Raw genomic sequence first — 22,052 nt, 5'->3', positions numbered from 1 at the left:
GAGAAAAGACTGGCAGAGGGCTGGTCTTCCCTGCCCATGTATCACTTGCTGTTCCCACATTCCACTGAAATCTCTGGAGAGATGGGAGAGAAGATGAGACTGATAAGAATATTTTTCTCCTGTCTTTTTATTCTCTCTCCATATTCAAAGGCCAGTGCCTTCTGTTCAGCAGTGGTTTAACAATAAGTATTATTATTAATATTATAATTTTTTTTGGTAGTTGCAGTAGTTTTAGATTTTCTAGTCCATTTTATGTCTCGTCGCTTTGACCGATGTCGTTGACTGCTCTGCTTCACTTTAGCTCTGTATTCCTTGTAGGCCCACAGTATTGGAGCTATTAATCTCTTTTATTACTGAATGAGCAGATGTCATCCATGACAAAGTATCTTAGCTCTTATTCCAAACAGAGTCAGGGGATAATTTGGAGTCCACTCTCTCAGAGTTGTGTGCAGGTAGGTTTTCAGGCCATTCTCCCTGCCTGCCAGACTGAGCCACTGAGGGAGGTGTAAAGCAGAAGAGGATCTGCTTCTCTACAAGCCGGGCCCCAGTTTTTTTGAGCCTGTGAACAAGCCACACGGCGGTGATCTGTTGAAAGCTGACTCCCGCGCTCCCTCGGCCCCAGCCCCGGCCGCAAGGGGTGACATTCTCTCACACACAATCCAGGGGCTGGTCCTCTTTCAGGACTCACACTCGGCCCAGTTACCCCCACCTTTTCATGCGGTGCTGCTGGGAGAAGTACTCCAGGGATTAGCCCAGCCAGGTCTTTCAAAGGCCATTAGAGCAAATTACAGGTATCCAGTTACCAGTGCGCTGGGACAGGCCAGGTGAGGGGCGCAGAGGCCAGGCAGGAGAGCAGGGGTCAGCTTGGGACAAAAAGACAAGGCCACCCTGGGCCCCACTCTATCGGAGTGTCTCCCTGGCTCCACAAACTGGTAGACCTGCATCTATGAATGGCTCACTTGATGGGACCTCAGAGACATTGTCTCACTAACGTAACTTTAGCCTTTTTTTTCTTAGTGCCCCCCACCCCCATGCTTCACTCTCCCCATGCTGATTTTCTCGTCTTTGAATTGATGTGGGCACGACTTAGCCTCGATAAATGATCACATAAACCAACTACAAAACAAAAGTTCAGCAAAATATCACACAAGGCTTTAACCACAATGCATCAGATGATGCCCTCCTAAGCAACCATGCTATTGAGGGTACAACCTCAATGCTACAAACACTCACAGTTACCTCTACACTATCTGTGTGTACCACACTAAAAGCCCTGCCTTGGGTCAAAATATAATTTGAATAACATTAACTATTTCTACTTCAAATCTAAAGTTAAACTGTAATGGTGACCACACAAGCATTAATGTGGGGTCTATCAATGTATCAGTATGCTGCAGGCATCATGAGACTGATGCTGCTGATAAAAGTGTGGGGATGGCCACAGGGAGTTCCGCATCCTGCCATTTTCTCTGGACCCCACACACACACACACACACACACACACACACACACACACACACACACACACACACACACACACACACACACACACACACACACACACACACACACACACACACACACACACACACACACACACACACACACACGCCTCACCCTATCCCAACCGGTGGATGACAATCTAGTGGAGGAGCTGCGGAAGTGTTTCATTAGCCAATTACCGCTGGTAGATAAAGCCTGCGTTCCCACAGTCCGCTGGGCCGGGGGGTCAAATGTGGCCAATTACCCTCCATCCCCTCACAGGACAGATTAGTCTGTCTGATTTATCCCCAGACAGACTGACCCAATACTCCAGAATCACCATCCACATCTGGATACCTCACGTTCATGTTTGTGGGGAGGCAGTATATGTGTGTATGTGAACAATTTCACTGTTCACGAACGCTGCTTATACTGTGAATGAAACAACAACAAAAATGACACTAATAGGCTTCAACGTTTATTAAAAGACAACAATAAAGCTAAAAGAAAATAAAGTCAAAGATAGAGGCAGCACTGGAATATCCTCTCCCACACACATGGACTCCAGACTCATTACTGGGCCTACATGTCCTGTCAGCATACACTCCACGGTGGTTATACTACTGAGCACAAGCTTCCTTGCTCAGGCTAAGATGTGATTGTATGTAATGGAACATCAATCAGTTCATTTGGGACCTCCAGGATGCTGAATCAGACCCTCCGCTGATCAAACACCAAATTTATAAGCGAAGTGGGGGCAAGCCAGCCAGAAAAGGTAACACTAGAGGATAACCCGAGGGAGAGGGAGAGGGCGAGAGGCGGGGTGAAGGCCTGCTGCGGTTAGGCTGAGGGATAGCAGAGGTGAAAAAGGTTAACGAAGCCCTCGGTGCGCACGCTCCCTGTGAGGTACTAAGGGGCCGCAATCCTACCAACGAGGAGGCCTTCTCTTTAATCAAGGAGGGAGAACAGGGAGGGCGAACAGCCTCCAAATCATGCATCACATCCGTAATGAGTGAACGACAAGCTATCAAAGGCTTCACAGATAGTTTCGAGCAGATCTGCCCACGGAGACCTTTGTGACTCACAGCTTCTGCATTTTCCTGCTCTTTAGTGTACTGTAGGAAGTGCAGTGGGATGGCGGGATCCACTTTAAACTGAGGTCATCCTCTGTGCCACTTGGTAACAGTAAGCGGGGGGGATTTGGTTGGCTTTCCAGTGGAAATAAAGGCAATGTTTAGTTACCTTTCCTCATCTTCACTGAGCTTTGGACAAAACTTCATATTAATAGTGAAGAGATATCTGAGCCAAATAACAGTCTCTGTATGTTGGAAGGTACTCCAAAGATAAGGATTATGTGTATGAGAATGGATTTGCTCTCCTTTTGAAGTTTGCCATTACAATTGAACACAGTTAAGTGGAAATCAAATAAGTTGTGCCATATTGGCTTCTTCTTCCTTGGTGTCTGGTTGGCTGTTGGCAACCAGCTTATACGTGCATTGCTGCCACTGATTGTGTGAGACAGGAGATTATGCAGAAAAAAAATGGAACAAGCTTTCTCAATTTTTACAACTGTATACCAGCCAGCTTGAACTAAATGCTTATTAGTTTTATCATAAAGCAAAGTTAAACACATGGTAGCATTCTGGGTGATGTGTTTTTGGAGCCTGACCCTAACGAAGGGCTGAAACTGTGTTGCATCCTTTAAAAAAAAAAAAAAAACTGTTTCTTTTGACTGCCCCAACTTCATAAGTGCAATATTAAATGGCTGGAGTGCCCCTCAAACTCTCTCACATCCAGCTCTATGATAAAAAAAAAGAAATGTCATTGGTCGCCAAATGACATGAAAAATCAGATGACACTAAGTTGCAAACATCTTTAACTCAACCATCAATCCAATATAACATGAATTTGTTTTGTTGTGTGTATATGGGAAGTAATTGTATGCTCTCTTATTGTTCTCCGCTTGTTGTCAATCATGCCAACTCTTTGGCATCCGATTTAGTCTGGAGACTACTGCCAACTTTGTATGTGCATGTGTGGCTCAGGTGTGCAGTGGGGTTCCAGTGACTGAGCACCAGGACACAGAATATTCTCTGTGGCCTGAACTTGCCCCATATTTACATTATTTAAAGGAGAAGGGCATACAGGAGGTGACAGAAGGCACAAGAGTGAAATCAGGGCCCTGTCAGAGCTGTCACTTGCTCCACTGGCCAAAGGCCCCGACCCCAATCCTATCCACTGCAGGGGAGCAGAGGGGGAAATGGAGACAGCAGGAGAGAGAGAAAGAGAGAGAGATGGTGATAGGTAGAAAAGGATGAACAGATGAAAACAAAGAAACAAGGGGAGTGTAGTGAGAGATATGTGTATATAAATATATATTCCATGAAGAGATATGGGTGCAGAGTGGCAGAAGGTTCATATGACATCAGCCTCCACCTGTGCAAAGATATAGTTAATATCTGGTGTTTCATATGCATATAAGTATTTTCTCCACCTGCTAAAGTATGGATGACTGCAGCAGAAAACAACCCTGCACTGACAATTGCAACCTATTCTTCCAGCATTCTTTTCACGCATAACAAAATAAGCCCAAAGAAGTATGTTGTATCTGCTGAACAAAAAGGAAGCGGGACAAAGACCTCGGTAGTGATCTGATGTATGGCGTGGACTATACTGCCTCAGCTACATCACTGCTTTCTGCCACCCTCTGTGTTCTAATGAGGAGCATGGCCTTCAAGATGAGAAAAACACCCGAGTGCACGCAAGCTTGCACTTGTCAGCGTGCATGCAAGCACACAACCACACATGGGCCTGAACCTAGGGCATGGTAAGGTCTGGTTCATATTAGCCATTCGGGAACGGAAATGCACATCTTTTTCAGTTTAGGCTCCACTTCACGCTCCCGCAATGGCACAAGTATAAACACAGGCGCATGCATTCTAAATGTACACGCACATTCAAAGAGCTCTGACATGATACTCACATCCTGCTCATGTTCGTTTAGTGAAATGGCCTCAGAGATAAACAGCAGGTACAGCTGGATGTGTGTAATGTAATTTAGAGAAGACTCTGCATGGTCTCAACCTGTTGGTATGCACAGACCTGCACCAGAGTTGCTGTTTTTAGTATTTCACATTTGCATTAATTATCGTACTTGTACTTTCAGGAAACACATTTAGAACAGTTATTCATTCCAGATAGTGACTTCAGTCCTCAAGGCACAAGGACTCTGGCACAGTTAAAAAAAAAAATCTTACACACTATTAACTTACTTTTACTAAAATGTAATTGAAACACAAGACAAATCAAAATACAACTTGTTATGGAAGTTATGAATGAAAATGTTTCACTTTATGGACCATCCTGAGATAGATTAATCCAATTCCTATCAAGCTGTTAGTCCATATGGTATGCATTTTTATGTTGTGACACGTGTACTTTTATCGGCATGTTCCATGTTTAAATGTAGACCTTTCGCGGACCACAACCGTAAAGCAGACCATGTGTGTTCTTCAATCTCAAATGAAGGCTTTAAGATTGAAAATTAGGAAATTACTATATTGCTAATGTCAAACATCCAACTGCAAATTATCAATCCTTATAGTCTGTTTTGGAATTAATTGATTTAATGTTTAATTAATCATGGTCTCACACTAGTAAACTTTTAAATACATCATTATGAACCAAAGATGTGTCCCCACTAACCTATCAACACTGCCCGTAGAGTCATGTCGATATGGTTAGTGACTGACAACCACTGGATGGATTGTCAAGAATGCCTGTGCTGACATTCATGCTCCTCAAAGGGAGAAAAAAAAAATCGTTGATCTCATCTTCATCTTTGGAGATAAAAATTTTGACAAACATTCCATTGTGCCCAGAAAATTTGCACAACTTTGAATCATCAGACATTCATGGTTCCTAGAGGATGAATCCCAGTGATTGTGGGGATTTCCTCACTTTCCGCTACAATGCTTAACCACAGCTTCAGTTTTCTTCAATGGGATTACAGTCTGGAAACTCTTTTCATACTAATGTTTGGTCAGCCACTCTGAAGGACAAACCAATCATTGACTACTGTGCGATTACATTGAAGTCAAGCATTTTTTTTCTAAATGTTGTTGCACCGGTGGTTGTAATTAGGCGCATGTGTTTGTCAGTCCCGATTGGTTAAAGGTGGTTCCTACAGTTTCAAAGTTAACCCGAGGTCTGCACCCAGTAGGATGCAATGACTGGAAAATATTCATGGACCGCAGCCAGACCCATGAATTCAGTCTGAGAATTTGGATCTGGTAACACCAGGCCATCTAGCGCCACCATCGGGTTGAAACTTGTGGTTCAGAGTTAAATGTTTCAAAAACTGTTGGGTGAATTACAGTGCAATTTGAATTGTTAACTTTGGTTACCACCTGAACTTTCATCCAATGTAAAAACTACATTTTCTCCAACAGTTTGGATACTTTCCAATGAGCATTATAGCCTTTCAGAGCTATTAGTGTGTAGACTTGACATAATCTTAACTTGCATAGAAATTCATGATGCAATGTCTGTATGAACATTTTTGGGCAGATTATCTCTCCATTTCCGGTGTTCATTTTAGGTGCTGTGCATACTAGGGCAGTCAGTTAGTTGTAGTAAACGTGAGGTGAGATTTCCACTATTACACATAGTTAAACACATTATGACTTGATTGCCTAACAGCAAGTCAATATTTAGCCACACAGGTTGACAGGCAGACTGTGGTTGCTCAGTTTATGTTTGTGAGAGAGAGATTAAAGTCTACTAAAATTCCATGAAGCTTTCATGTGCCCTTGTAACCCATAACTAAAAAAGGAAAAAGGGTGGATAAGCCCAGATTTACCTGTCTCTGAGATAGATTCATTTTATTGTCTCTTATTGCTCCCTTTTATGATCTAGATAAAATTATACAGGGAGCGATATCTGTTTAGAGGGTAACAGGTGCATTACAGTCCTAGTCCCAGGCTACCTCCAATTTTAGGCTATATTTGAACACCTTTAAACTCTTGTAGCGGTGGCTAGTCATCCGTAGTTGTATTTAGGGAAGCCAAGTTGTTTCTTTTTTTCCCCCCATCTACAGCAGGGGCTCTCTTTCAGCTTCTTTATTCCCGGGCCAGCGGTTAAACGCCTTCCAAGACATGATGTCTGGCTCAGTTCATGCAGGGAGGTGAGAGACTTTATTAGAAGGGTCAAAACAAGACCATTAATCTGTCTTGGTCTATCTTAGGTTGAGGCAAGACCTGTATCCACTGTCTCGGGCTGATTACGTCAGCGCACGTGTGTGTGCATGTGTATGGTTTTGAGATGTGAGAGTGGCGGCTGCTCCTTCACGAGTGTTTCCTTTGGCGAATGATTTCAGAACATGTGGTGCTGAATGAGTAAGGGTAGCGGGTCACCTGTTCCCAACTGATCTAATTAATACTCATTTTACACCTTTCCCAAAAAAGCACACAATAATAACAGTGCTAATGTGCTCTCATTGAGGAAATGGCCCAACTGTTCACTCCCTCTTTAAAAACGTATTGCTTGGCGGTGACCATGTTCAGTATTGCATTGCTCTACTGCAATTAATTGTTGCTCATTGCACTGGTGTTTAAAGCACCTAAATCACTGCGGGAGTAGCTCTTGGACAGAAACAACTAGGAGGAGAGTGAAAAGTAGAAGCAAGTATACTACTTATTTTTCCTGGCCCAATTAATATTTATAGAGTGAGACCTCAGTCTCTCTCTATTACACACTCACACTAAAATCATGTACATGTTGATATATTTGAAACCTTGCATTCAAAGTCATTCTCTGCTTTTTACAAACTTTTAAAATAGCAATGCAAACATCTTCCATCAATGGCTTTAAGGTTCAAGGAGCTGATTACTGGCACTGTGAAGTCTTCTCCTTTGTGTTCCCTTCACACCCACAGGATGTCCAGAGCTCTGCGATGTTATAAAGGAATTGGCTGCCAGAGCCAAAGTCAGACTCTATAAACCTGCTGATGAACCCAGTAAATCCCAGAGAGGAGCCGGAGCCAGACTGCTAAAGGTTGTTAGCTACTAATTGCTACATTTCTCGAGCCCATTCAAGATATCAAACCCTGGTGGCAGAAACCAGGGATGCGCGGCTAATTAGACTGACACTGACACTCTTGTCCTGCGATGTTCCCAGGGCACTGTGTGCACATGTGTAAAGGCTTTAACATGCGTGCTCAACATGAAGGTGTACGCCCGGGATGTTTTTGGTGTCTTAATAACAGGAGCAGCCGGCAAAATGCTGTTTTCCACGTCTTCTCCCACAGGCTGTAGCCATGCACTGTCTTTACAGTGAAGGGTAGGGTGGGCTTGTGGTTGTGGTGGGGTGGTAATAAATGCATGATTCGTGGGATTTTACCCTCCCGCTGGCATCCAAAATGTCCACGAATCCCCTCTCAGTTGAGACGACCCAGAGGAAACCTTAATGCCTAATGAGCAACGGGAAACGCTCCAGCACTCCTCTAGCCTTTAATTTCCACCTCAATACTGAGCAGAGCACGCCCCAGCCCTTCTCCTAGCCTCATTAACATGTGTATTCTCCAGATTCAAAACACCAAAGCACTTCCTTCAGCCAGGTGCTTCCCTCTTTAGCCCCTCCAGTCTTGGTGCTGTTGATTCAGACACACATCCCCGCCTGAGCTCTACAAGAATTAATGGTGAGTCATGTTGAGGATGAAGGCAGGCCAGCGCAGGATAATCGTCCTTGCACCTTTAAAATGGCAGGCGGTGCGGAACAGACATTTTGTGATGTCTGTTGCTTTGGTATGTGAATGTCATTGTCCCCAAAGTGCAGGCTAGATAACACATAAGCTGCTGATGAACAGTGGTACTTTTAAGAGGCCAAATATTGTTTGAAAGAATATCCTCCTTGTTCGTAAATAGTCATTTCTATATATTATGTTGGTTTAAATGAAAATAATGACATATTAAATGTCTTCAGTTTTAGTATCTCATAATAGTGAGTTCTTAAGAAGAGCTTGAAAGTACTTTAGTGTGCATGACTGTTCACAACTAGCACATATTTATAGTTTCTGGAATATTTTTAAAGGTTTAGTGCATAGGATTTAGGGAGCTCTACTGGCAGAACTAAAATATAGTATTCATAATTACATTTTCATTAGTGTATGAAAACTAGAAGGTCTCCTTACCTCCTCTGCATCGCTTTGTACACTGCCGGCGGCGTTTCAGAAGCAAAATGTTTTGTCTCCCCCAATTTTTGTGACTTCAGTCTGTCATTTTTCCTTGATTTTTGTCCTTCTTGCGTTGAAAAATTGGCTAATTTGTTAAATGGTTTCGATTTTGCCTGTGGGTTTATTATTGTTATTTCCTGCTTTGTGCTGTTGCTGAAAAAGTTAATGCGGTTTAAGTTGTTAAAAAAAAAACACATTTATTTTCATAATCATTTTGTATTTCACATACAGTATCTGTTTCAAGAGAACACATTTCTTGTCCTACATGAAAGACCGTTGGGTAGATATTGATGTAGTGATCTCATATACGATTGGGAGACTGCAAAGAGTGTTTTATTGTGAAAATTAACCGGATTCCCAATGCCGTCCGTCTGTCTGACTTCTTGACTGTCCGGCTTCTGTCAAAAATAGACCAGGCATGAATCACGTCGCAGCCGGTCCTGTTGGAATCCAGCCTTTGGAACGAGCCCTTCCTAGCTATATAAGGTGTAGGCCCTCTTTCACAGATGATTGTACTGTAGTCCAGAGGGAACAAACCAGCCACTGGCTCCAAAGAGGGACTTTCACATTTTTAATTGATAATCTCTTACGGACTTGTAAAGGGAGGGTTAGGCGAGGAATATTCAGTCGAATGCAATCTGTCACCTCGCCACTAAACACCACTAAATCCTACATACTGCTTCTTTAAAGTGTCCACCAATATCTGCATGACTCAGAACCAGTATTTACAACTACGATCCAAAGAAAATACAACATCTTTTATAAAGACAGCAATAATAATGATTTTTTAACTTTTTCCACCACTGGTCCATATCGTCTTTCCACATGGTCAAACCTTTTAGCTGCAGTCATCTGTCTGTAGCATTCATCCTGTCCTTTATGATTTTTAGTCTCTCCTTTGTGAGTGACAGTTTCCCCTGTCTACAACAAGTTTGAATAATTTCCACAACATATTTCAGTGGGGTGGAAGATTTTCTTCCCATGGTTCCCTACCAAGTCAAACACACACATGAACTTGGAAAACTTTCACATCAAACAGCAACATGCTGCACACCAAGGGAAATTTGGTAAATACAACACACCCCAGCTGTGAGAGTTACGCGGCTGTTGAGGCCAAGTGACTTCTGCGATTTTAGCGGTGTGCTGAGGTGAACCTATTTCCTAAGGGTGAATTGGCTGACGCTACCTGGAGGCTGCACAAGCGTTTGATGTCACTAGCCACACACAGCCAAAAATGTAACAGTCCATCCTTTAAGGTGGGATGAAAAAATGTAAACATAAACTAAAATATATGCAGAGAGGTGTGCCAAAAAAGACTGTTTGAATTATTATAGAAAGATGAAAATAAATAGAAAACAGGCTTGTAATTGAAGAATACAATTACAAGAAGCCTTCATGTATTAATTGAATTAAACTTCAATGACTGCAGGTGGAGCTCTGCACTCTTCTACCCTACTCAGCTTCTACTGTTGCATTGATCATGAACTGGTTGCTGGGCGTGCCTGCACAGCTGTTGTGCCGTGGCACTGTCTAATTAGCAGGCTATGACCGATGACCCAGTACAGGATATGATGCGTACCTACCTCTGGAGCTTTTGTAAACACTTGGGTGTGTTTTTCCCCTCGATCATTTTCTGCCTTGCCATAGGTCAAAAGAAAAACATGTCACAGCCCTGCCTTTCGGTCCCTCAAAGTACTGTACTTTGTCTCTTTGTGTGCCTATTTCAACAAGCTATTTTTAGTTGCTATCATTAGAATAATTGGTGGATCTATATTTGGAGTTTCACATGGCAGATGATAGTCAGGTCATTCACCTTGATTTCTATATCTCTAGTTTAATGAGCTTTACTGCAAAGTTCCAGTAAGTTTACAACTTGCTTGATTGTGATAGCAAACTTCAAGAATGGATACCTGACGCCTTAGTGTTTGTGTTTGAGTGTGTGTTTGTGTATGTTTCCACATGTGTGCTCACAAGGTAGAACATATTTCTTGGAACACTTTAGAGATGTAACTGATACACATTTAGCCTGTCCCGTCTGTTGCCAGTGACAGTTTTGAATTTCATCGCTCTGCATTTAACCTCTCTTCTGTCTTTTAATAACAAGGGCATTTTATGACTCAATGAATGACTTTGCATGTAATTTCTCCTCAACTCTAACCAAAGACCGATAAAAAGAATACATTTATTTGCTCCATACATTTTGCAGTTTTCTCTATCCCTCTTACCCCCATTCAGCTCTCTAATCCTTTAAACCCTCCATCCCTCTAAGTCACTCTTTCTCCCTCTCACCTCGTCCCTCAGCTGTTCCATGCCCCTGCTCCACTGGGATTGATACAATATTTTCCAGCCTCAATTAGCAGAGAGCCTGTTGACTAATTCCAACTGTTTTTGCACCTGAAAGGGAGTTGGGAGTTGGGGCTGGAAAAACTGAGTGGGGTGGAGGTAAGGGCCGGAGCCTGGGTGTAGCAGGCAGAGCTGTCGGGGCAATATAGCTGTGTTGACAGGAGAGTATGAGTGCAACACAAAGGACACACTGCTGGGCAGGCTGAAGACACTCCTGAGCAGAGTTAGAAATGCTATATCCCGTACAAGCAGGATAATACAGGAAAAAGTACAGTACTATGTCTCCAAAAGGATGTGTGTCTGTATTGGTCTCTGTGGGGATGTACGTGTCCTGCAGTCTTTTAAGACCATCTACATTGTTACATTATACTCTTGATTGTAAATCAAATAGGAAATTACTTTTGTGTTGATAGAATCCTAAAAACAAATGCGTCCTCCTTCCTAAGTAAGACTTAGTGCTGCTGTTGCTGTCTAGTATCTGTGTCACTGCTCCCGTCATTAAAAATGTACAACTTCCTGCTTATCCTGCCACTCTAATCTATAGCATGGCCAAATTCTCTGGGTCAAGAGGCTTTAAGTCTGATTGAAAGCCTCCATATGTGACGGTAGCAGCGGTAGTCTCCCACAGAAATAGAGACCTCAGAGCGGTCTTGAACCAGATCTGTCCCGTTGTGAGGCGCAACCACAGACTGACCACAAGGTCCATTTTGTTCAATTTAAGGCAAAGCCTACATGACCACTGGTTTGGCACTGTGCTCAGCTCAGGGTGCAGGTACACACCCTCGCTCTCCGTGTGTGAGCACAGAAATAATCGTTCTTTCCACCAAAGGAAATGAGAAGATGATGGCTAAAGTGTATAAGGACATTATATGTAAGGGGACTGTGAATTTTCATAGAGGGTTCTGCAGCCTCCTTGGCATAAATGACATAAAGTAAAGCAAGAAGAAGCATGAATTTCACAGTCAGCATCAATTTTGCTTTTTTCCACTGACTCTGAACACGAACTCCCTGATTTGGCCAAATTTCTGCTGGTCTTCCAGCATGACTTCTATCAAACTGTCAAATTCAGGCAAAGTTTGGGAGTAATATTTTATCATGGTAGCTGACATATATTACCACTATTATGAAAGAATAATGTCTCAATTTGGTAAGCCCACGGGTCCAAATTTAACATAGTAACAATTCATCTCAGCTTGAATTTATACCCATGTGTGTGATTTTTTTTTAAAGATTTTGCCAGGTGACTAATCCCAACAGGTTAACAAATGTTATCCAGTCTGCCGCTTGGAGCTCATTGAAACAGTGGCAACAGACCGACTGGACTGCTAGCTGGACGCAGCAGCTGCTCTTCCCCCAGTAGCTGTATGGAAAAACTCTGACTCACCCGCTTGTATAAAAAGGCATTAACGAGCAAATACATAAATATTACCGTCAAAGGCAAAAATGTCTCAGAGAGCCATCCAATCAGTCAGTCAGCCGGTGACTAATGGAGAGGGAGGTCAGATCATGACCAGCCGGCTCATCTGACCTGGTCAAGCATCTGAAAGACACCCATTGATGGACACACTGAAGAGGCACGGCTGCTGCATGAACACACTCTTCTCAGGTGTCCCTAAACCACAGCTTGTGTATGGACTACAGTCTTACAGACAGAATAACATTGCTCTAACTGGGTCTGCACTGCTGCATACTGAGCACAGTTACTTCGAGTGTTGTCCCATCTGAGTGTCTGAGCTAAAGATCAGGATTTTTAAAAGAAGTTTCGACCTGTGCGCACTGACACATTGACATACACAAATCAGCACCTGCCCAGAGTAGATGAACTGTGAGCAATGCAAATCAACGTGTTTTTTGGAAAAATATGTTTCAGTTTACACCTGCCTCTCACAATTGATGCAAATGCACCACAGTTTTGACAAGTTAATTCCCGGTGAAACGGAAACTTTCTTTTCAAGCCCAGTTTGCACCACCAACTGATGCTCAATGTCTTTCCTCAGTGCCTGCTGTCCCATGAGGGTTGTAAATCCACACTAGGGTATTCCCTCCTTTCCTAGCAACGTATCTCTCATGCTCTAAACACAACACAAATAGCTCAACAGTGATATGACCAAAGGATATCCCTATGAACTGCTATAAAAGTGAACAGATAAGAAAGTTCAGTCATAAAAATAAAAGTGAGAATGTTACAGGGCATCCTGTCTCTGATACACATTTGAGATGCAGATCTTAGTTTCTTTCTGGCTGTGCCAGCTACTTACTGTCAGCGTAGTTTTTTCGCCGAGTGCCGTCCACCTTGCCTGTTTTGTCAATGCAGAGGAAGAACTTGTTGGCGGAGTAAAGTCGCCGTAGTCGGACGTCACCCTCCAAGTGATTATAACTGCGGGTGTGCCTTTCCAGTGTCCACGAACAGTTGATGCCATTCGCCAGCACCTGAAGGGGTTCGTGCCCTACCCGAGGAGGACAGGCCCCTGTGGCAGTGCCAGCGGTGACCAGGAGCAGGGTGAAGCATGCCAGGCAAAGGGAGGCTGCACTGGGCAGGGGGAGAAGTGGCCCAGTGGAGGCGGCAGCAGTGGTGGTGCTGAGGGCAGGTTCAGGACAGAGATGAGCTACGGACGCCGTCCATCTGCACATGGTGGGTCAGACTCCCAAGGTGCACCTTGTGCAAGCTGTAGGCATGCTGATGATCGGGAGATGTCCCTAAGGAGGGTGGGAGTCCTGAAGAGAGAAGGGAGGGAAATGGCACTCACAGCAGATCCTCTGGATGTCACTGATGGCCAATCTCCACTTTGGGCTGACAGCAGGCCTTCCTTCCTACAGCATCAAGCTTGCCAAATTGTCTCCAGTTGTCATCTTCAGTCTTGTTTGTTATTCTATTAGTCTGATCCTGAAAGTGTTGTTATTTTATGAATCCACTTTTTAAAGTTGTTCCTTGATGCCTGTCTGTTTGTCCTCCTCCTTGAACTGAAGTCTTCTTCACAGGTCCACAGATAAAGTCCTGGGATGTATGAGGATGCGCACGTGTGTGTGTGTGTGTGTGTGTGTGTGTGTGTGTGTGTGTGTGTGTGTGTGTGTGTGTGTGTGTGTGTGTGTGTGTGTGTGTGTGTGTGTGTGTGTGTGTGTGTGTGTGTGTGTGTGTGTGTGTGTGTTTGCCTGAGTGAGTGTGAATGGATGTGTATTTGTGTGTGTATGTTTCAGTATGTGTGCACCTTGCGATGCTCTGCTCTTTCCAGCTGGATAGGAACAAGGTGCCTGTCTGAGCTGCTGACCCGTGGCTGAGAGGGAGTTGAATGAGGGTTGGTGACTGACTCTGCGTGTGTGTGTGTGTGTGTGTGTGTGTGTGCATGTGAGTGTGTGATACTGAGAGGGAGAGAGAAAGAGAGGGAGTGAGTAAGCGAGTGAGTATGGGAGGGAGAGAGCTGGGTTTGCGACAGAGAGTGTGAGAGAGAGAGAGAGAGAGAGAGAGAGAGAGAGAGAGGTGAGAGTGTGTCTGTGTATGTCAGAGTGAGCAGCAGTCAGCAAGTGTGTGTCAGCTCACACGGGGCAGCGAAGCAGTAAGTGAACGGCCTCACGCTCTGCTGTGTGCAGTCAGTCAGTCAGTCAGCCCTCTCTTCTGTGGAGGCACCGGCTGAGTTGTCCTGCATTTTATCCTGGGCAGGGCCAGCATCTAGGGGGTTGAAAGGAGAGGGGTGGGGGGATGGGGCCACTGCACTCATTCATAACCATTTCAAACAAAATAGAAAGCTTGCATCAAGCACTGTCCCCGTGATCTTCTCTCTGAAAAGTTTCTTCAGTGAGAAACAAGTATTTTGCTTTTCACCTGCAGGATTCTTTTTTCTCTTTTCATGGTTACAGACACCTGGAAAGACTTACTTCCCCTTCTTATCTCATGACTTCTGCTGTCTCCCCTTAAAATGAAGAGTGAAGCATTTTGTATCATGATCAAATCACCTCCAATACTGTCCGGTGAACCAGCTAGGAGACCTCATTTTTTGACACCTTCTCTCTCTTTTCTTCTCTCTGGCCACATGGGGCAAATTAAGGGACCCTTTCCTCTTTCTTTTTTTTCTTTTTTTTTTTTACAGCTGCTGGTTTGAATCATCAAGCAGTCGGAAATACAGAGCAGGTTGCAGGAGTGTCGGTGGAGCTAGTCCAGATGAAGCCTGAGAGACTTTCTGATCACCTGTGTTAATATTTCAATGAAACACCCTCTCTGATCTTTGCCGTTTAATTTGGCAGAGCAGGACGGAAATGAAGAACACCTTTTTTGTGACTTCCCACACTCTTGTCTGTTTTTTACAAGCTGTGTAATGAACCTGATTAGGACAAGGCAGCATAGTGCAGCAAACCCATTCAAGTCAACGGAGTTAGCTCTATATTTTGAACACTTTTAAAAACAATGTGAAGAACTAAAAAAAAATAAAAAAATAACTTTGACTGGACCAGAACTTAAAGGACAATTTTGGTAAAAAAAAAAAAAAAAAAACTTGTTTGCTTCCTGGAGTAGATGAAAAAAATGTTATTCCCCTCTAATATCTGGATGGTAAATATCTTTACAGCCAGCAGGCAATGAGCCAAGCTCACCACGAAGACAGGAAAGGTAACAAAGTCAGTGTGTAATTTTCAAGTGTGTGTTAGAAAGCAAGAGATAAGATGCAAAAACTCTCCGGTTAGCTTTGGCAATCATCTCCTTTATTAATAGAGTCTTTGTTTTAATTATGAGTACCACCCTGGGGCCACCCTTGTCCAGTGCTGGAGGTGTGTTTGAGGACTTCACACTCAGAGAGTGTGACAGTCACTTCACACTCTCTAAGCTCGTTAACTGCCCCCAGAGACTTGCTGTCCGCCTAGCTCCCATTTAAACCTTACCATCATAAAAAAAAAAAAAAACTTGAGAAAAAGACCAGTCACCAGTCACTGCTCTAAACCCCCAAGCCATTCCTGTCTACCTACCGCTATGCTCTAGTCCTCATTGCCCACGAGGCTCCTCATCAAAGCTACTTTCAGCAAAGATGTAGTGAGCTCTTAAAAATCACAGTCTTTCACCCTCAATTAAAGCATGCTGCCATGCCTGTTGACTTCCCCTGGCTTCAACTCGTCTTTTCTCTCCTCCTGTCTCTGTCCAGGAAAGTAAAATATTCACACCACAGTGTGTAAGCTTTTCAACATTACTGGAGCCAATAGAAGTCAGAATGAGAAACAAAGATGAGCACAGAATTGGGAACAAAGTTGTTTCTCTATTTAAAAAAAAAAAAAACTGTAGGTCGGTTTTAGGCGGCATTTGAAATAATCTTTTCTCAATTAGTATTGTATATGAAGTAGAATTTGCTTCATAATGTCTAAAAGTGAAAAATGCTTTTCCTGAAAACACAACAAGTACAACACTGATGGAGCTGGATCATCATGGCCGACTTTAAAGCTCCTGGCAGTCTAATCTGTTGGTTTCTATGATCTTTAACATGATTTTTGCTCCAGAGAATAGATAATTGTAAGAATTAACCCACATTACAAAGCGCTGGTCCCTTTCCTTTCTCTTTAATGATAGAGCCCGATCATTTGTTGCACATGTTAGATGAGGCTTCCGGTTAACAGTCCAATTGGACTGATGTATAAACTCTAAACAACTTTTCCAGTATGACATTGATGTTCAAAGCAAAGTGACAACTGTACTAAACAGTCAAAACAGAATGTGTGATACTTTTTTTTAATCTGAATGTGTTAATGCACATTTTCTTTTATAGAAATCTGTTAACACCAAAGAGTATATAACTATATTCTAGAAGTCAAAATCTATCTACCACACACTTAACAAATGAGTGTAAATTCAAAATTATTGAAATTAAAGATATACAGATTTGTGCAAACTGTCTCTTAATGCAAAGTGTGCAATCCAGCCTGTGTATCTAACTGCCCACTACTTTAATTTATGAAATACATGACATTTTTGAAACTTGTCAGTAGCTTTTGATCTCTCTGTTATAGAGGTGTCTCTCTGCCAACAACAAACACAAACCATACAATCAGAACACGCATGGAAATAAAGAGAAGGTGAGAGAGAAAAAGAGCAGAAGAAGCCCCAGAAGTCCCACTTGTTACTCCTTTGCCAAAATTCCCCATCATTAAAATCATACAATCATTCTATGTAGTGCAGAACTCCTCAAAAACTGCCTCCTGAGGTCAACAACAAAGCTTGGGCCTCATGTGAATGTCAGATGTGGCAGCAGATTGCTTTGTGGTGTCTTAGAAGCAAATGTTTGGGCTCTGAGCTCAGTGCCAGAGCAGACACAAGTATAACGTGGCTCTTTGTCTAAATGTCTTAGCATGCAACGTCTTCCTGTTTTATACTTTGATGTTGAAAACTGCAGTCATTTCTGTGAGTTCATGGTCATAACAAAAACTGAGATTTTAATAAATATCCAGCAAATGTAACTGTATTTCCAGTCTACGTTGAAGCTGCAGTTTGTAATTAAATCTGCTTGTAATCCATTGCACTAATAATTCCACTGATCAAAAGCAAGTACAAGGAAGTTTTGTAAAAAAAGAAAGAAAAAGGAACACTGACATTAGCATTAGCTAGATGCTAATTTAACTTCTTTGTGTGTGTTGGCATGCCAGCATTCCCCAACACAAACTCCAGTTGAGGGTGAGGGAATACCATCCGTTTTCATAATTGGATATAAGTATTGGACAGATTAAAAGTTTGATGATGTCAGTAGAGGAAAGTTTAAGGATTTTGTCCTAGCAGCAACCAACAGTGACGCCACCCATTGGTTTGTGAACAGCCGTTAGGAAGCTTTGAGTTCAGTATTTGGCCGGCGCCATCCTGCTAGTCCGGGGCGGTTTGGAGCCGGTAGTGACCAGAGTTGGGCGAGCTGGGGAGGAGTGAGCGGTGGATCTGACTCGATCTGATTGGAAACCTGGCGACACTACTTCCTGCCCTCCGATAGCTGTAATCTGACTGCACCGCAGGCCTGTCAATCAAACTGACACGCCCTCAAAAACACGGCTTTTTGAAGCTTATTTCATAATAAATGACGGGATCATTTTCAGATGGACCGCCATGAATCTAATAAGAAGGAGTGACTTTAGCTAACAACACCAAAATAACTTGTGGAGAAATTTTATTGACTGAGAACTTTATGAGACTTTGAATGGGAGTATATGGAGCCGGAGGCTTTTTGGAGCCAACGTCTGGCAGCATTCAGTGGTATCGCAGTTTAAGGCACATCCGTGTCGGCCTCATTTTTCAGAGCCGGAAGCCAGGTCCACTTTTATAAACAGTCTGTGGATTTATCCCAATTTATCCTGATTCTGTGCAAAACCTGATAGCAGTCTTTTTCGAGACAAAACATTTCACTCCAAACTACAAATATAAACCTAATAGTGGTGTCAGGGGGGATTTCAGGTGTCCTCTGGGGACCACCAATGTCTGCACGAAATTTCATCTTATTCCATTTAATACTTATTTAGATTTTTCTGTCAGGACTAACACGGTGGTTTGTCAGAAAATCAATGCCATCCCTGGAGTAATGGCTAAAAAGATCTATGATCTGGCTAGCTGCAGTTTAGTGTCTATCTAACCACCACAACACGAGTGGATTATACAGGATCAGTACCCCCTGAGTTGAGTTTAGCTGTGTTGAGTTGAATTGTGTTGAGCCGTGGGTGAGCGTGGGTGTGCCGTGAACTGAGAAGGGCGCTCTGAGAGCCCGGCACCCAAGAAGGATGTTCTGAAGTGGAGGAACCTAATCTTTCCCAGCAGGGATCCAAGCGGCTCTGTAAGTGTATGAATAGAGATAATATCTCTATAATGAGGCCTGTTTTGTACCATCAAAGTCTTCAAAAGGGCCTGAAACCTGACCTCCTTCCTAGCACTGACAATCCCTCAGTAATAGCTCCCTATTATTAATTGTTTTGCCTTCCTGCTAAATTCTTGTCCCTCTCTTTCTCTTGTCATTGTGTTTTAGCTACTCACCCTTGACCTAGTGCTTTTTGGTGCAATTTTCTGCAACTCAGGGTTATTTATTTTCCTTGTTTGAGATGAAACTCTTTCCAGAATCACAACAATCTTCTTCCCTTTAACTATGTATGCGAAAGTACAAAAATTAAAACACTTATGGAAGGAAATTACCTCATACATATTATTCACGGACAGTAAATGATTAGTGATCGCGCAGTTTATCGTTACGGTGTGTCAAACGCTGCCTGTTTTGTTGGTTCAGACCCAACGCACGTGTGCTCGATATCTTTGAGCTGTGATTGGCGACTCACTGAGGACATTTGCATATCCTGCTTCATGACCATTGTCTATTGTGAGCAACGCTTTGATAAGTGAGTTGTCTGACTGATGCTGAGAAGAGTTCTGACAGATACAACATCCCAGTTTTCCACAAGATAGCTAGCAAAGATCCAACTGGCTGATAAAGGGTGCTAAAAAAACATTCGAGTTGTCAGGACTGATTAATTATCTCTGCACATAATCTGATCTATCAGAAGTCTATAAAAAGATGACAAGTCTTTGCTGACTTGGCACTTCATCACTGACATAATGAAAATGAAGGGTGCGTTGTTGACTCCAGGTACAATAGCTTTGTCTGGATGTTGAGGTCGACCTGGCATCATTAAAGTCTGTATGGTACATGATTCTCTCAAATTCTTCCATTAAGATGCACTTGTAAATGGTAGCATGACACATCTTAAGACTGAACTGACTCACTAATTGAATCCATCTTAAAATGCATGTGTGGGGAAACCCAGGAAGATCATGTGAGTCATAACAGTCCAGTAAAGGCCTTTGCTGCTGTCTGTCTCACTGTAATGGACAGTAATGGGTGAGGAATATTGTTCTTGAAATTTGCTGTGGAAGTTTACAGCTGATTCTAAAAAATACAAATGTGCAGAAGGTATCAGCTTGAATCTCGAAGGCTGATTTAAAACAATGTTTTTAATAAGATGTCACATATACAGAGGTTCATGGGGAAGTTTCATAGAGGAAGCCAAGTTTTTTTTTCCAGACAGGACATGGCACTAATTCTAGTGCAAAGGACACACACACACACACACATAAGATGCTCACATGCAAACACATTCACACATGCCAAAGGCATTTAGCCCTACATGCATCTCACAGAGAAGTATCTCCATCAAGTTTCCCTAGCCAGGTGAAGCAGTTTCAATAACAGCCCTCTCTCCATCTGTTAAACAAATAGGGAGCCCCGACAAAGGTGTGCAAAAGAATCCACATGATCAAAGTGTACGAGAATGGCAGCCTTGTCCTGGCCTGGCCATTATCAGGCCCCATGAATGCCTGTCTTCTCCTCTTTTGTCGGTTGGGGCATTGACAGTCACTCACCCGGCAATGACTGTCACACCAGCGCAAAGAGCCAGCCGCCGACAGGGGCCAACCACATCAAACGAGGCTGTCAAGGGGCCCTGCTCGTGAACCGTGGCAACAAACACCTCCTGATCCTCACCTACAGCTCAGCAGCAGACACCCACCGCTGTGCTCTCAGCCACTGCCTCCACTGAGAAAAGATGTACTGCCCGGACCTCATTTCCCTCTCTGACCCCCCCATCTGACACCCCCCCCCTCCCCGCCTCCCTCCCACACACACACACACACACACACACACACACACACACACACACACACACACACACACACACCCCTGTCAAGTAGTGCTTGTGTTAACCTCCAGCCTGCCGAGACACAAAGGGCTGCTAAAGTGTTTAAGAATGCTTTATGGACGCATGACAAGGGGAGGCTAACACTGCTGGGGGTCAGAAAGTACGTCTACAGGATGTCAATGAGATAAATTCAGTCTTACTTTCAATCTGGAGCTGAGTCACACTTGATTTAAACTATATGAGGTTTGAACTTCAAAAGTCGACTAGAAAAAGAAGACAATAATTTTCAACATGCTGTAACAAGTACTGTGGTCGAGTGGACAGGAGAGCAAGTTGCATGTTGAACCACCAGCTTCAGATTACATTACTGGTGACAAATGTAACCTCATATACATTACTTTGTTTTTACTCAGTTAATGAAGTTTAGATTGAATGGTAATATCCACAATAACTTGTGCAAGTCCTGGGAAAACTACTATATTGAATTGTTTGCCATTTTAAGTGGCAGTTTCTGTCCTTCAAAAGAATCCTGAAATAGATTTATGCAACCGTTTACGGCATTTAAAAGATCTTATGCAGAGTTATTACTATTTTACCAACTTCCTATCCAGTATTTACATTTGCACAAGGAAACCTAGTACAGTAAATGTGTTAATTTTGAAGATTTGGCCAGTTTTATAGCACATAAAACCAATTTAAAAAGCTAGTAGAAACATTTTGTTATCTAAAGTAAACTATAGCCTACTAATAACATGAGGATGAACAAAACATCTGATATCTGAAAGACTGATGTGTTTATATGGGGTGTATATGTACATTTGATCAGAAACATCAAAATGTGACACATTTTTACTCAAATTATTGCAAGACACTCATTTTCACCTTGCTCTCCGATTTGACCTCTGGTAACACTTTGATTGACTGTGGTGAGACCGCCATCTGTAGGCCCAAACATGATTCACCATTCATGTCGAACGACTGTATATCAAGATGTCATTGAAGCCACTAAAAAACATTCTGAAAAATAGTAATATATATATATATGCTATATATATTCTTTTTTTATTTATTTTTTTTAACAATCACAATTAATTCAGTGTGGCTTTGCCTAAAATATTATAAAGAGGGAAATAGATGATTAAATGGGGTCATTATTAGAATATGTTGTAGTTTAATTAATGCTGGACTTTTAAATCTCTCTCATTTTGTCCTGAATCCACTCCAAGGAACATTTTCAGTAAAGGCAGAACAAACAAATGCCCCCAGAAATCTCGCTCGATTCATCTGCACTCAACTCATCAGGCCTGAAGCAGCGACTATCACTCCTCGCGATTGGCTTGGTCTCATTTAAGATGGCTGCCTAGTGTGTTGG

At 42.8% G+C, this 22,052-nt stretch overlaps 1 protein-coding gene across 1 annotated transcript in view; it reads right to left on the bottom strand.

The window, feature by feature from the left end:
* Positions 1 to 14,474, bottom strand: part of fgf22 (fibroblast growth factor 22) — a 31,414-nt gene extending 16,940 nt beyond the window's left edge. The window contains exon 1 of the mRNA XM_069694882.1: positions 13,315 to 14,474. Coding sequence (XP_069550983.1) covers positions 13,315 to 13,687 — 373 coding nt within the window. The 5' untranslated portion in view covers positions 13,688 to 14,474. The remainder of the gene's footprint in view (positions 1 to 13,314) is intronic.
* Between the last annotated feature and the right edge of the window lie 7,578 nt (positions 14,475 to 22,052).

Source organism: Brachyistius frenatus, unplaced genomic scaffold, assembly GCF_029030835.1.
Source record: "Brachyistius frenatus isolate BFR_SWC_R1_liver_20210118 unplaced genomic scaffold, ASM2903083v1 Contig_18, whole genome shotgun sequence".
Lineage (NCBI taxonomy): Eukaryota > Metazoa > Chordata > Actinopteri > Embiotocidae > Brachyistius > Brachyistius frenatus.
Note: the sequence above shows the minus strand (reverse complement) of the source record. Positions and strands in the feature narration are given on the sequence as shown.